This window comes from Cyprinodon tularosa, unplaced genomic scaffold (assembly GCF_016077235.1).
Source record: "Cyprinodon tularosa strain WSP-4 unplaced genomic scaffold, ASM1607723v1 ctg82, whole genome shotgun sequence".
Lineage (NCBI taxonomy): Eukaryota > Metazoa > Chordata > Actinopteri > Cyprinodontiformes > Cyprinodontidae > Cyprinodon > Cyprinodon tularosa.
Window position 1 is genome coordinate 61,746 of NW_024039585.1, and position 16,490 is coordinate 78,235.

At 39.0% G+C, this 16,490-nt stretch overlaps 1 protein-coding gene across 5 annotated transcripts in view; it reads left to right on the forward strand.

Annotated features, from left to right (window-relative positions):
• The first annotated feature begins 2,156 nt into the window (after nucleotides 1-2,156).
• rnf220b (ring finger protein 220b) overlaps nucleotides 2,157-16,490 on the forward strand; it is a 35,904-nt gene continuing 21,570 nt past the window's right edge. For all 5 annotated transcript variants that reach the window (XM_038272225.1, XM_038272226.1, XM_038272229.1 and 2 more), the window contains exons 1-2: nucleotides 2,157-2,493; nucleotides 3,752-4,350. In XM_038272225.1, the coding sequence (XP_038128153.1) occupies nucleotides 3,771-4,350 (580 nt within the window). In that variant the 5' untranslated portion in view covers nucleotides 2,157-2,493; nucleotides 3,752-3,770. The remainder of the gene's footprint in view (nucleotides 2,494-3,751; nucleotides 4,351-16,490) is intronic.

Genomic DNA, 16,490 nt, shown 5'->3' on the forward strand with positions numbered 1-16,490 from the left:
CGTATTTTATTTCCGGTTATAAAAATGCTACATATTATATCTTTGATTTTTAGACTGCTTACGTCTACAGTCTGGTCCGTTCTACACATTGATGTAATTGATTTTAGTTCTACCGTAATTTACACCACAAGCATTCCCTCTATCTTTTTTTTTTTTTTTGCAGCCAGATATAAGAAGTTTTTATCTTTAATGGGTAAATACTCTAAGTAGAAAACAGCTATATTTTTTTAGATTATTGAAGCATTTAAATGTGGTTTTAATGTTTATATTATGCTTGACCATAAATTATTAACTCAGCCGGCACACATATAAACATATACATAAATTGACCTGGGAAATCCTTCAAGAGAAGCTAATGTGTGTTGAGTGAATTTTTTGAAAAACATGGATGTAGTTGAATTTTCTCTTGCTGAGTTGTGATCAGTATAGACTTACTCTGAACTAGCACTGGCACCTGGATAAAACAAATTCTGGAGAACCGATGTAATGCAGCCGCCTTGCAAATGCAGTTTAAATGCTCTAAATGATTATAATGGGTGCACATGGTTGGTATGAAATGTCTTGTGGTTGGCCGCTTAATTTCTTTCTCAAAAAGGTTGACTACCAAACAACCTAAGCCACCCATGCCCAAGCTGCGCTCACATTCAGCCCAGTTGTTTTGCTTGCTCCATAAAACACTATATTGAACACTATTACAGGAGGGTTTTTGATTAAAACCATGCAATTGTTGCATGGTTTTAATCAATTGCAATAAAGGCAGTTTTCCTGTGCGATATAAGAAAGGGTTCAGCTGCACCTTGTTTTTTCTAATTTTTCTATTGATTTATATGCACTCAATGGTGTGTTGGAAACTAAAGGTGGGCTCACCTGTCATAGGGGCGGAGCTAGACGGGGGGCCAGAGGTGGCAATGGCCACCCCTGTCGCCACCCCTACCATCTTTTTTTCGCGCTGTAATACAGATGGTACCAGCAGTAATACTTTCAGGGGAATGTTCAGACTTATTAAACATTTACATTTTTCTTATATTAAAAATTACATGACAACTAATATGCTGTGGTTAGTTATACACATCAAAATACTAACATTAAACTTGATATATACAGAATTCATGCTCACTTCAGAACTAAAATTTGTGTTATATGGGGTAAAGAGTTTTTCCTCTCCACTGTCGCTACAAGCATGCTTAGTGTGAGGGATTATATTTGAGTCAATGAGTCAATGCAATCAACTGGTTTTCCTTAGATAGAAAACTTTGTATCAATTTCACTGTATGATCTGGTTGAACTGTAAAGTGCCTTGAGATGACATGTGTTGTGAATTTGGCGCTATATAAATAAACTGAATTGAATTGAATTGAAAATTAAAGAGAAAAGTCTCTACAAGTCATCTAGGAGTCTTCAGTGGAATCATAGATAAATAACTACTTTAATAATAACTTAAAAATCCATTTAATTTACATATTAGAACATGTAAATATTAATTTTATGCAGAACAGTTTTTGATAAAAGTATGTTCGCCTCAGAAATTTTGTCCACTACCTTATTCTACCTTTTATTTAGACCGCATGGATGTTTAAATATATGCGTCCATTTGTTAGCAAAGGCTGTAGGAAAGTATAGATTGTCTTTATTTAGAAACATGGATGCTGTGATTCCTGTTGGAACGGTGTAGATTGAGCCTGAGTTTCTGGCGCCTATCTGCTTTCGGCCACCCCTCAGTGTACATAGGTTACTGCCTGGCTGCCCCTATTAAAATTTTCTGGCTACACCTGTGACCTGTTACCAGCCATATTAAACAGAGGGAAAAACAACAACATATCTAAATGTTCAAATGACCTCCAACTGTAGCCTCCTATGATAACAGACAATATGATAATATGGTTTAAGATTTGCAACAAAATATAAAACATATTAAAATGGACATTCATTGTTCTATGAGTGGAAAAGTTTATTTATATTAAATTGTATTAATTTTACAATGAAATCTAAGAAATAGCTTTAAAGTTTCTTTTGCAAAATCAAGGTAAGTGCTTCTTTTAGTGAGACCAACAGATTGGATGTGTCCTTAGACAGGCATGCTGGTCTCAGAGGAGGGGTAGAAGAAAAGGGGGGGCTACAGGGAGAGAGGGCAGGGTAATAGAAGAGGGGGTGATTGTCACACAGAGCGCAAAGACCAACAGAGACATAGAGCGACCCGCAGCCAGTGCATCCACTGCTGCCTTCCTTCATCCTGCACAGACAGACAGACGCACGCAGCAGCTGCACGGCTCTGAGCTGCGCTCCTCTCTGCGCCGCTCGGAGGAAAGACGCGCAAACATCTGGAGGAGGACAGCGAAAACCCACAGTGTCCTGCTACGCTTCTTTTTTTCTTTCTTCTTGTTTCTTTTATTGTTTTTAAAGTGCATCGTTTCTGAAAGAAGAGAGAAAAAGTTGAAAAGCCTGCAGGGGGAAGTGTTGAAGCTGAAATAAACGCGCTTAGAGAAGTTCTTCACGGTAAGTAGCGAATCATTGATGGGTCCTGATTACACAACTGATTACTACTTTGTGTGCTTTAATTGCTCTAAGTGGCAATTTTATTCTCACGTTTTCTGGTTGCTTCTGCTTGTTTACAAGAGTCACTGAGAAAAACTTTTTTCTTGGAGACACGATATTGATGTAAAAGACTAGACAAATTATTGAAGAAAAAATGATCAGCTTGATTAATTTAGTTATTAAATGTAGATTTAAAATCAGCATTTATATTGCATGTTGTTCACAAAATATGGGAGGTATTTTAGTAAGTTCTTTAAATTGTTTTAATTTGTTTGGTAAACATTTCTTCTCTTATGCGGGAAAAAAATACAATTTAGTTCAATTTAGTTTATTTATACAGCTTCAATTCACAACATATGTGACCCCAAGGCACTTTACAGAGACAATTCAACCAGATCATACTGTTTCAAAGTTTTCTATCTAAGGAGAACCAGCTGATTCAATTGAACTCATTGACTCGAAAAAACATCTAATTCAATTAAAAGTATTTTTTTTATCCATTTTTTAAAAGCCCATAATTTAATTTACAATTTGAGATGCTGAGTCTTTTTTTTTAATTCGTAACTTTGATATTGCATTTTTTTTTTGCATTTTTTTATCAGTTTAATTATTGTTGATACGTGTTTTGAAACAAATATCTTATTAAAATATTTTACGATCGGACCTTTAAATGTTCAACTTCCAATTATGAAAATAAATAAATACAAAAACAAACACTGTATTGATTTAAAAATTACAATTTTTTGATACCTAAATTGTTTTTTAAATGTTTTTTACTCTAAAGGTGTTCCTACCTCACCTTTAAGAACATTTGCAAGCTTCTTCCCTATGTGTGTTTTATAGGCAATTTATTTACTCTTAATTATTGACAGGCCTCCTTGAAACACCTTTTTTAGTTGATATTATCCTTTAAAGCAGTGATTGTAAAAAAAAAATAAAAATACCTCTAGACCTGCAATTATGAGACATTTGACTTGTGGAGCTATTTGATGTAAAATTGAAAGAATTAAAGTATTTGCTGACGGATAAAAAAAACAACTAAAGTCAATGTATGGGGAAAAAATGAGTTCATATCGCTGTGGGTGGTCAGTTGATATGTTGTGTTTTTGTTGTAAAATAAATAGTTTCCAGGTCAACGGAAAATATTGTTAATAAGCTCATGATGGTTATTCTTTTTAATTTTTTTTTTTTTGTGGATCTGCTGCACTATGTGCCTCAGAACCACCAGCAGGGAGGGAATGGATCTCCATCGCTCCTTCAAGATGGACAGCCCCTCCTATCTCCCTACTCCCCTGGCCTCTCCAGCCCTGATGGTCCTGGCATCCACAGCAGAGGCCAGCAGGGATGCCTCTGTCCCCTGCCAGGCTCCCAGGCCTTTCGGAATCCCGGTCTCTGTGGAAAAGGACCTCCACCTCCCCTTTCCCTCACCTTCCTACACCTTCGCTTCCATGTACCAGCGTCAGGCTCCCATGTCGGGTACGTTTACGTCCCGGGACTTTCCAACATCCCTGCTTCACCTGCACCCTCAGTTCACACCTCCAAACCTGGACTGTTCCCCCCTGGGGATGCTCAACCACAGTGGGTTGGGGGCGTTCCGACCTTTTGCATCCCCGCAAGAGGAAAGAGAATCAGGGGGGTACCAGTCGGCCTTCACTCCTGCCAAGAGGATGAAGGGCTGCTTCCCAGAAACAGAAGGGAAAGAGTTTGACTTTGGACCCCTGAAAACTGGAGAGGAAACAGGAAGGAAGTTGTTCTCCATGTCTGGCCTGCTATCTGACGGGGAGGCTTCATCAAGCCCAGAGGAGCACAAAGAGCACAGTGAGTAGACACACTAAGGTTAGAGAATGAAAAAAACATCTAAAAACAATCTTCATCTGTCTAAACTCAGACACTGACACTCACCTCATGTTTTACCATTGAGAATAGAGCTGGTTATTTTCCGATACGTCATGCCCCCCCTGACCTGACATGATGGGAACACATCATCTATGGCTGCATCCGAAAAGATATTGTCTAATTAGGCATCTGTTTGCAGCGGCCCGACTTCGACCCAAATAAATTGAACAGTGACACTCATTCAGTTTACTGATCATTAGCCACATATGACCATTAGGCCTATTGGAAGTCTGCCGTTTCCAGCAAATATACAGCAGTACATGTAGGGCTGACACAGGGGGAGTGAGAGCGGGAACGAGTGACACCCTGTCACAGATAACGAGGTGGCAGAGACAGAGAGGGAGGGATGGTGGAGGAGAGAGAGAGAGAAACAGAGAGAGACGCAGCATGCGCTCCAGCCCGAGTTTCCCTACCAACGACAACCCTCAGCTCAATACGGCCGCCCACACCAGCCGTCTGATTTGTTGACAAATGAGTGGGAGAGGTGTCAGTCAGCGCGGCTCACAGGGGAGAGACGCTCCTCATTACTCCTGGGGATAATTGCCCAACGACGCGGGGGCACAACTCTTTCCTCAGAGGGTTGACGGAAAGGGAGTGAGTCAGTGGAGGCGATGCTATGCATGATGGGAAATCAAAACTCCTTCAGCGGCGGCCACCGATGGGAGCGCCTGACAGATGAAAGGCAAAAGACAGAGCTGAGAGAGAGGGAGAGAGAGCACCACAGAAGGCTCTGGAGATCAGAGGGGGACACTATCGAAAATAATGACAATGAGAAGAGAAGAGTTGAGGGGATGGGAGGGGGGGTTATTTGTTTGCTCTTTCACACACTCCACCTAAAGAAAACTTTCATCCCATACATAAAGGACAGGAGCATGGATGATTTGTCTTAAGAAAAGTTTGGATTGTGTGTGTCACTTTGCATATGTGCATGTCTTTGTTGAAAGTTACAGAATTTTGTTGCTGGCTGGTGGCTGAGTGATGGGGGGGGGGCAGGGAGGCGGAGTGGCAGCCGGGAATCTCAATATGGAATTTTAATAAGACCAGAAAAAGAATAGATGCCAGCCTGCCTGCCAAGCCGGCACGCTGGTGTGAGAGGTGTGCCTGAAGAGAGAGAAAAAAAAAAAAAAAGGTAGCGAGTTGGCTACACTGAGCTCATGCATGCATGCACAGCCACCTGATTTTTTGAGCCTCGTTTGGGGAGGGAATGTTGACAAGGACAAAAGACTTGATAGAGAAGAAGGAGGATTGTATCGCTCCTACAGATATATATATATATATGGAAAAAAAAATCTTGGGTGAAAAAGAGGATTCATACACACTGGAAGCTGCTTTTACAGCTTTATCCAATTAGACTGGAGCTCAGGCAAACTAAGAGCTTTAATGCAATTGAGCTCCTTCTACTTTTCTAAGGCTGACATACACTTGTTCCTCTTGACTGGGTAACAGACAGTCACTTCAGGAGCAAAAGTCTTAAGTGTTAAGCTTGAAATCTTCTTTGAGTGTGAGTTTCTACCGCTGAGGCACAGCAGCAACAATAGGGCCGCAGATTCAATAGAACTGAAAACTTAAACCCCCAAAACTTTAACTCATGTAAAGTTAACTTTACCAGTGAAATTTGTGTAAAGCTTTTGCATATTGTTACAGTATCTCTTAATTTCCTGAATGGTTTAGGAGATAACTAATATGCATCTTTCTTGAAATAATGAACCAATCTGTTGACCATAAGCGGAATTAGTGTAACAACAGCAAGATTTTAGCTCATATACCTTTCTTTCTTTTTGTTTTTTTAATAGTATTTTAGTGACTTTATAGAGTTTTCACATTTCAGAATAGTTGCTACACCATTTTAGATATATGTTCCTGTGTTGAAGAAGTTTTTTCTAGACAGAATGCAGTGTTTTATAAAGAACTTCTAAGAAAAGGAAGTGGTTGTTTTGGAAAAACTCTACCTATAGATGAGGACTGCAAGCCTTGAAGTTAAATGTCTACCTAACTCTAAATCGATTACACTTAGCATGTAAAAAATAAACATGTATGTGAAAAAATCTGTACTGGTTCCAGCTTAGGAACCTGAATCTTCCATTCACATTTACAAAATCTGTTCCAACAGAAAGTGAAAGATTTTCAAAATTTCTGCATTTTACCATTTGAAGTATCAATATTTCTGTGCATAATCTGATTTTTTAATGCATGGGAAAGTAAAAAAAGGACAAATTTAGTATTATTTGTAGAGAATCAACACTTCCTAATAGAGCTGTAGAAATACTTCTTATTCTGTTTAATTATTTTACTTAATTACTTTGCATGGTTATTGCCTCTTTCTAAGATAACTAGTTGCTTGCATTTCACAGGTCAGGCTATTTTATGGCTTCATTCTCTTCCCAGTATTTTCCAGATCTCCAGCAGTGTAGGTATTCTTCTGCATTGTATTTTTTCCCACTCTGAACTGTCATTCTAGACAACAAGCAGGTACATGACACCTCCTCCCGCCCACCTTGTGTACCATTGCCAGTGGCTGCGTCTTCCTGTCCATCTCGGGTCTTTCTTCTGTCGACATTCCCCATCCCTGACTCCCCTGTCCTCTGTTTTTATCAGGGAAGGGTCTGGGTTGCTCGGTGTGTTCTGACAGCTGTTCAAACAGCCATGCTCACTTTCAAAGGGCAGATGTCTCCACTGGAGCGAGTCATGCTTATTTTCCTCAGGGAGATGCGTTTTTCGCCGCAGGCCTGAGCTGGAATGAAAACGTTCCTTTTTAACAGAAACACGAGTCAGGACTCTCAAGGAGCCCAGTGGCAAAAAAAAAAAAAAAAAAAAAAAAAAAAAGACACGCAATGGCCACAGGCTGCTTGGTTGTGTGTGTGTCAGAAACTCACAGTGGAAGCAAAGCCAAGTGTGATCAGTGATAACTGGAGCCAGATGTGTGAGAGCCACTTTATTTTGTGAAGTAGGACCAAAACCTTAAGTTGTGGATGACAGATGCAACTTTTACAAGCTCTGCATTCATCCAGACCAGCATTGCACAGATATGAGCCGATATTACTTGTATAAATGTGTTTCGTAATGACGCTGCAGAATCTGGAAGGGAACTGGTATGCTTCACACATCACAGCATCCGGCAAATTTGAAGAAAGTTTGGTTTCCTACAATTTATTGTTGTAGCTATAAAATGCGTTGACCATTAGAAACAGAATAACAAGACGTTGTTTCACACTTTGTTGAGTTTTGTTTGTTTTCTTATCTAGCGTGTGGTTTAACAGACCAGCTGAAGTACAGATGCTAATTTGCAAAATACTTTTCCCATACATATTCCATCTTAAAAAAACAAACTTTTTTTTTTCTTTTACAAATATATGATAATTACATGTCCAAGTCAAAATTGGTATGACTGACTTTTTCCGCTGGGAAATTCAAAGTGTTTTCACCCCACTAAAAGTAAAAGGGAGTTGATAGGAGGGAAACAATCAGTCATAATGGCTCAGTGTTCAAGTGTTCTCCAGGTTCAGTATTCATGGATTTATGGCACAACTTCCCTCCAGAACCACTATTACATGTATTCATCTTAAATGAGCCATGCAGATTATCTCCACTCTGAGGTTTGATGGGTGGCGTCTAAAGACAGAACAAATTTGTTATTTGGTGTCTGAAATTTGGCTGTATTTCTGCAGAAAATAGGTTACAGAAAACAGTGTTGATTTAAATAACCTTGATTACAGAATCTTATAAAAAAAGTAGAGATACATCATGAACATTTTTACATGTTGTTATATTACAAAGATAACTTTTTGGGGGGATTTTTTTAATGTACTTGCTCAACACACAGTACTATATAATGATAAAATATATAATACATAATGTTTTAATGATAACAATTTGTTGAGTGTTGAACACACATTAATTTGGCCCCGGTTAATTTGATGCCTCTAAATAAAATCCAATGCAACCGATTGCTTTCAGTGGTCTCATTACTAGATAGAAGTATTTCCCTATGTGTAATTTGATTTCAGTGTAAATGTAAAAGCACAAATCTGGAACACTGACAAACAGAAACTCACTGTTGAAGCAAAGCCATAAGAACTTCTGTTTGCCTTACAAAGCTATACAGGGGAACACAAGGAAAACAAAAAACAAACGTGCTCAATTCAGATGACATTAAATACCGGTATTAACTTTTTGCTCTGGATGAAAAAAGCTATTTTCTGCAGAAATCTCTCAGACTACACCTCAACCTTAAAACACTATAGTTGCAGTTAAACACTGTGGTATCATGTCACTGCTGAAGAAAGCAGAGTCAGAGAAGCTTGCCACGGTTGATGAAAAGATTGATAAAGTCTAATAGAAGCTTTTAAAGACTCAAGAGTGAGTCATAGATTCCTCTTCCAATAGGGGAATGACTCCAAGCAGACAGGAATGGGTTAAATCAAATCTTGTTTCTCCGGATTTAAGTCCAACCGAGAATCACTGACAAAGAAGAATTAGTGGAAGTTTGTCTCTACATGTGCCAACATTGTAGAAGCATGGCCTGAAAGACTTGTAGCTTCAGCAATGACTAAGTTTCATTAAATAGAAGTGCAAAGCTTTTTTTTTTTTTAGATTTGTCTTTTTCAAAATAATCTTTAAGATTATCACTTTTGTCCCCTCCATTTTGAAGTGATTACCCACTGATATAACATTTAAAAAAAAAACTCCTTCCACTGTTGTTTGGAACATGACGAAATGTGTAGAAGTTTTAGAGTTATTTTTACTTTTTTAAGGTACTATATGTTCCAAAACAAATATAGAGGAAATATGCTTTAGGAATCCCCCAGTACCCACACACTTGTCTCCATACTCTCCATCTTTTGTGATTTTTTAACAGGGTGTTGCCTTCTCTGGGGCTGCTGTTGACTGCTGGTATTGACCGGAGCTTCCTGTTGAAAGACACAGTGTTTACATCCCCCTAGCAGACCACAAGAGATCAATAGCAGCCACTCGATGCTCATGCATACACATAAAGTGTCTGCTTCTTGCTATTATTAACATCACTGTTCATGCTCTATAAGTGAAGGACTCACATACACTTGGCTTGCACAAGAGCCACCTTTGACATATGTAAATGTCAATTATTTCTATGTGTTCTTATCTGCTCTGGGAGGGGAGGCTTTTGTCTTGTGACCATTTAGCTGAGGAATTGTAGTTAATTCAGTTTTTACTTTCATGGAAAATGTCGGAAAGTTAAGGAAAAAAAGGAATCATAAAAAATACCAGAGGAACTGGACAGATGTTACTCCAGCTTGTAAATCTGCATACTCTGCAGCCAGCTCTTTCTGCGACCACACCGATCGTCTCTATGTCGATTTTAGGCTCTCGGGGAGAAAAGCATTGCAGTATTAACAATAGTTGTTTTTGATGTGTGTGCACGCCGTGGTTGACTGTTCCCCCTCCTGTTGTGACGGTAGTTTGTTCTTCTAATGTTCTCCCAAGTAAAAGAGGCTTTTATCCTGGCAGGAGGGGAAAGCCCTCTCAGCTTTTTGCCTCCTTCCCTCCGTCTTTTGAGGGCAGAAAAAAAGGAAAAAAACACAGAATTCTCATCTGGTTCTTAGATTTATAGGTTTATTGTATGCTTTGTTTGTGTGTGTTTCTTATATCCTTAAAAAATAAAACAGGACCACACTGCCTCTTCGACAAAGACTATTTTTTTTATTGTTGAAATAAATTTAACCAGAATTGGAGAAAACTTGTGAATTTTGTAAATAGCAGGACATTAAAAACTGAAAGGTAGGGTTTTTTTTTTGGGGGGGGGGGGGGGGGGGGGGGGGGGGGGATGATCAGCATCTGTTAGATGGTTGACATAATGTTCTGTCGGTTTAACAAAATTTCCAAAGAACAAGTTAGACCCTTTACCCATATGCAGAGACATTTGGAGCTTGCACATGGAGATGCAAAGAAAGAAAATGAAAAGAAAGAGGTGTTTAATGAATACAGGGCAATAGGGTTATTAAAACAACAGCCTTGTTTCAACAGACACCATCTTTCCATCTTTTCATTTAGCTTTCCTGTCTGCATTTCTCTGTGTGCACCTGATCGACCTGCATCTTGTCCTCCTGTGATCTCACATCAAAGGCATGGTGTGTGTGCATAAAAAAAAGGTTCAAGCTAAAGGCGGTATTTCTGTAGATTGCATTCCATGTTTTTTAGGAGTAACACACACACAGATACACACACACATGCACATCCTCCGTCTTGTCCCCAGAGCCTAACAAATCAGTCAGGCAGATAGACAGGGCAGGGAGGCCACATTCTGGGGTTAAACACATGCCGCCGAGAAGCAGAGCAGACAGACAGCAAGACCACACAAATTCTGCATGCTTGGGTGAAAGCCAGGGACCTACATATCTAATATAAGGCGCAGAGTATGAGTGCACTGTTTTGTATATGCCAACTGTCACACATAGACCTCATTACAGGATGTCAGCTGAGCTTGTTGCGAATCCCCCTGCTGTCGTGGAGCTTAACAAAAGCCAATGCACTGAGAGCATGCCAGGCGTGATGTTGTTACGGCGCAATACATAACTTTCTGACATCATTTGGTGGCTTGATGAGCAGGACTGACAGCCCTTATTGGTTGTCAAATGTGCCATTTTTCCTCCTTTTTTAAGTAATTTGAATAAAAGGAAGACATCTTTTTGGGGAGTTGCAAACAAAGTACACACTGCTGTTAGCAAACATATTTAACTGTCACTTTAAACCCTGACACACTGATATAAATAACTAGTTTTCTTCTGAATGAAATGCAACACCGTGAATTTGAGAGATTTTTATTAGAAAAAGTATAAAAATACATTTCTGCCTGAAGTCAATGACACTCCAGCAATGCCTTTAGACATGGTTGCAAACACACCTTGGTCACCTGTTAAACCAGGCTGCCATGATTCATTCTGAACCAATCAAAAAGTGTGCAGAAGAGGAGTTTGACCTGCTGTCTGATCAACCCAGCTAATAAAAGTTTGGACACTTGAGGACATCTCATCTACAGAGTCTAAGGAGCATTAAACCTTAATCCAAAGAACAATCGTACCCCCCCCCCCCCCCCTTCTGAGTTTAAGTCTCACAACAAATCAGTCTTTAAAGACTCCCGCTAATATGTCCATCTCGTAACAACCAGCGAGTCAAACCAATGACATGCCAGCAGTGTTTTTGGGGTGGGACATGTAGGAATGACAACAGTCAGAAGGGCCTTGCCGAGGCATTCAAAACATGGCTAGGCTGTGGGACTCAGCTGTCGATGATTGACTCGGTTTTAGCAAAAATAGTGACAAATTCTCGTTTAAAAAGGGAGCAAATGGAAGCACTTTGTGCATTTGTAGATGGGAAACATGTCTGTGCTTTTCTTCCGACAGGATTTGGAAAAAGTTTGATTTATGAGCTTTCTCCGTTAGTTGTGAAAACACTCCCACCTCTCATTCCTGGCGCACATCTGAAACTTCACGATTCGCTGCTACGATTGGCTGAAAGCGTATTACGGAAGGCGAGTACTAGCTGGCATGTCATCCAATCAGCTCGAAGTATTGTACTAAACATCCCTCGTTTTCATGGATAGACTGAACAGAAGCCATCCCAGATGGATGACGTCGAAATCAACTCAGTTCTACACATATCAATCTGGCTGCTGCCAGGTTAGAATTATCTTTGCGCGCTGTGAATTGTACATTGCTCTTACCAGTGCAAATATTATAATATGGTAGTTCGTCATAAATGACAAATTTCATGGTCATAACGGGTAATTTTTCCTTTCTTTGTGCTTAAATGCACTCAGATGCATGCTTTTATATGAATATTTATATTTTATATAAATATATTTATATTTATATGAATCAGTTATTCACAGATTCTACACTATAAAATGAAGTGATTTCAAACACGGAAATAGTGCATTTTGGAGTTCAGAAGAGTACAACTTTCAGATAACCTACACTGTAATGGTAACTGTGAAACCTTTCTGATCAAATGAGTAACTATAAGTAGAATTTGACTGTTTACTGTGTGCACAGCTTGGGAAACTCTGTTATAAAGGGTGCACTTTAGCAAAGTTGACCCTCTCACCCTGATGCGCCAGGGTGTAAACATTCCCCCAATTATTCTCCGAGAATAGCTTTAAATCACAGATCTGATAATTGGTAGAAAAACCAGCAGTTAAGCAGTATATAACATTTTACGTGTCGCCTCAACTGTTTTTTATTGTGCTAATGAGTGGTGGTGGATCATGGCAACAGCCATGAGCCGAGAGGACAGAGGTAGGGGCTGAGAACCGTAAAATTCGGCTACCTGCTACTGGTACAGTGTTGCAAAGCAGATGCTGACACAGAAACCATTAACACCAGTCCGTTGCAGAGCAGAAGACTGAAGCACATGCGCGTATGTAAGCATTCCCTCACAGAACCATGCATATGCAAACACTTGAGCACAAACACAGCTACTGGCTGGCTCAGCAGTGTCCATTACAGGCTGCCATTAGTATGGAGATTGTACTAATTGTCCCCCATAGACCACACAGACAGAGCTCGGCAGGGCGACTGTAGCTCTACAGAACTGAAAGAGAGAGAAGACTCTTTAAACATCTCATTGTCTCGGCTGTGACACCCATTAGTGCACTCACTAATCAATCACTAAATAATTAGGATGCTTGATGTTGAAGATTTCACTAAAGATTAGACCCCTTAAGCTGTTGTTTCACTTAAAAACATGTTCAGAAAATTACCACTTTGTCTGCATGATACTAAAGTACAGACAAATAGGAACTGTAGATATTATTTGTAGAGAAATAATGATATCAAATTTAATTTAGTTTAGTTCTCATGATGTTCTCCCTCGTATGAAGTGTAATGCACACATGGACACCCTCTCTTAGTTGTCATGCCTTATCCTCTGCTCCTGTCTGGATGTATTCTGCTCTGGGTGGGCTGCTTTATGCCCCCGCAGGCTTGAAGAGCAGCCAGTGTGTTTAGCAGTGGTTCAAAAGCTTCTGATCAGTCAAGTAGAGGAGATTGAACTGTGAATGTTGCCTGTGTGACCCCGCTGAGTGAGAACACAAGGAATGAAGATCTATACCCGCTGGCGCTGCTACTGGACTCTTTGTTCTTGTGTTTTTGCTGACAGGAGGGGGTATCAGGGGGGGGCGTATTAACAGGGGGGCCTCACTCACCACGACTACAGCTCTGTGTGTAAGTGATATATCTAAGCAGACACTCTGTGGTCATGTATTTGGCCCCATAAAAGAGACAGCAGTAAACACAACATGATTTCTAGAGTCTAATTTGTCTTTTTCTGAATAGTGTCAATGTGTCTGATGGTGGCACATCTTTCACAACACACAAGAGATATTATGGCCTTTAACCACAGAAGACAACCTGAATCAAAGTATATTTACTACTCGCGGTTGTACCCAGCGGGTGGTAAACACTGCTTATCTGTGCAACAGATTTCAGTCTGGAAACCACATAGGTTCCTGTAAAGGTGAAAAACGTAATCATAATGCAGAGGGTAGATATATACAGTATTGTAGTTTGCCAGCTCTGTTTTTTGAAGCCAACGCAAACGACAATGTGTTTAATACTTAATTTATATATTTCTGTTGCCTTCTTTTTTGATGTAATATTAATGGTAAGGGATGGTTTTGCAATTCTTTACTGTTTTATTTTAACCTTTTTTTAATTTCATAAAAAGACAAACTGTCCCTGTGATTTCCAAAGTATTCTTAGAGCCCTACTGTGAGTACCAAGACAACTGGAGGTCTTAAAATAACCGTCATAAGTCTATTCAATAAAAAAAGTTTTGCCAACATCGGGATAATAACAATTATAATAATAAATATATAATAAAACAGTAGTCATAAATGAGAAATAAAATCTGATGAAAAAAAGTACTGATGTTGTCATTTTCTAGGTCTTTGGTTAAAGCCACTCAGACGGCTGGAGACGGCTGGAGATAGGCACCAGCACCCCTTGCCACCCCGCTAGGGATAAGCATGACAGAAAAACTGCAAAAACTCTGGATTTAGTGTACGATAATCTAGTCTCAATCTGATAAATCTGACATAGATTTTAAAATAAAGTTTAGATGCTGATAAGATGAAAGTGAAGTATTCATTTACTACTCTTCCTAATCACTCTTGAGAAATATCCTGAGAAAATACAGAGAATAAAACACAACATTGTCCTTTTTATTTTGACTTGAATGTCTTCAATGTTTTAAAAGTTTAAAATTCTGAACTGAAGGAAGGTTTATGCAGGGATACACACACATTTTATCTATAGATTACAAGAAATGAAGACATATAAAGAAGGAATACTGCATATTTCATTTACATTGTACATTAAGTTATCGTGCAAAATACTTATCATTTATTTCACCCCATATTTGTTTTCTGGGTAGCTGAAGATAAGTTGTTTGAAGATAAAGCAATTGTCTTCTGACCATTACTGCCTTGCTTATCCAGGCAGACACAATAACATCCTTTAGGAAGTGTGACTAACCCAAACACAGGTGTATCAAGCTGCACCAGGTGCTTGTGGATCACTCAAACCAGCAGCAATCAACAGGGCCTTTCTGACAGTATCAGATGTTATCTTACAAGCTTATCTGTAATGATAAGAACAATGAGGAGAGATGCTGTCCAAAAGTCTAAACGAGTTTTCAGTGAGGGTCTTCTAACATTCTACCATCAAGGCCCAATGTGGGGCCCCTTTTTATTACAAATCAAGCAGATTGTGTTGGGGAAGACAGTGGTTTAGATTTACTTTGAAGTCATCTGCTGGCTCTTATTCTCTCCCTGATCCTTTATGGCTGACCTTTTTGCTGCTTACCTGCACAAATTACATGAGGGACAGGTGTGTAACAAAAAAAGCAGGTTGATGTATTTTCTCTGCTGAGAGGAGGTAATATGTCATTACCAAAGTAGATGAGTGATTATTTCCTTTTAGAGTTTTTTGCAAAACAGAGGACCTTAATCATTGTTTATATCATATCTATTTGTAAGGCTGTATAAAAGTTTATGATTACTGGGGATAAAATTAACATTGCTATACTAGAAATACTAAATGGACAATTTTTTATCCTTTCATCGAGTTGCTTTTCTGAATATTTTTTTTTCTGTTTTTAAAAAGTGAAGTTGGAAAACAAGATGCAATATGACTTAAGAATACAAATGTTAATGATTTAGTAAATTATAATATAAAATTTTATTTAATTCCAACCAGTTGGAAGGGTATATATATTTTTCAAGACTGGATGTCAGATTATATAATTAGACTCACACTCAGTCATTGCATTGAGTCCTTTCCATGTGACTGACAAGGCATCCAAGTCTGAAGCCTTAAAACAACCTTGCAGGGTTCATTTTGTTTTACTTCTCTTTATTGCAGGTTACGTCTTATTAAGGAGTTTAAACTCTTAGCATTGAAAAACAAGATTGTGATCTTATTTCCCAAGAGATGTTCTTGCTTCATTGATGTTTGAGTGGTTAACAATTTTATAAAAGGCGTCCAAAGTTTTGTTTGCTCTGGTACAACCGCTGGAAAACTGTTGGAATGTTGGTAGTGTAGCAGAGAGTAAGGAATAAATAAAGTACCAATTATTGCTGCGAAGGCATTTGGCTGTTGGGTCTGTATCTTAGCAGTATCGGCAACAGCATAAGGTGGGATGAAAAGAGTTGCTAAAGCAACACTGGTGAACTCTGGGTAAAAATATGGACAAAAACGAACTGACAATATTTCAGTATCTGGGCTGCAGTGACAACATTTTACTGTAATATGTCCTGGATGACACTTTGGATGACATCTGTTGTTTACAAGCACCAACCCACCTCTCTTGAGTTTTGCAGTCTTTTTAAAATCTGTCTATATTATATGGTCAGAAAGCCTGGCAGAGAGACATCTGTGTTAAAAAAAAAACGTTTTGCAAGCATGCTTCAGTAAAATAAATAATTCTACATTCCCAGTATTCTGTCTGGGTCCTGGAAGAGCCTGGACTTCTTCTAACTTGTTTCCTAAAGATCTGAAATTTACCATAATAATTGATGGAAGAGAAGG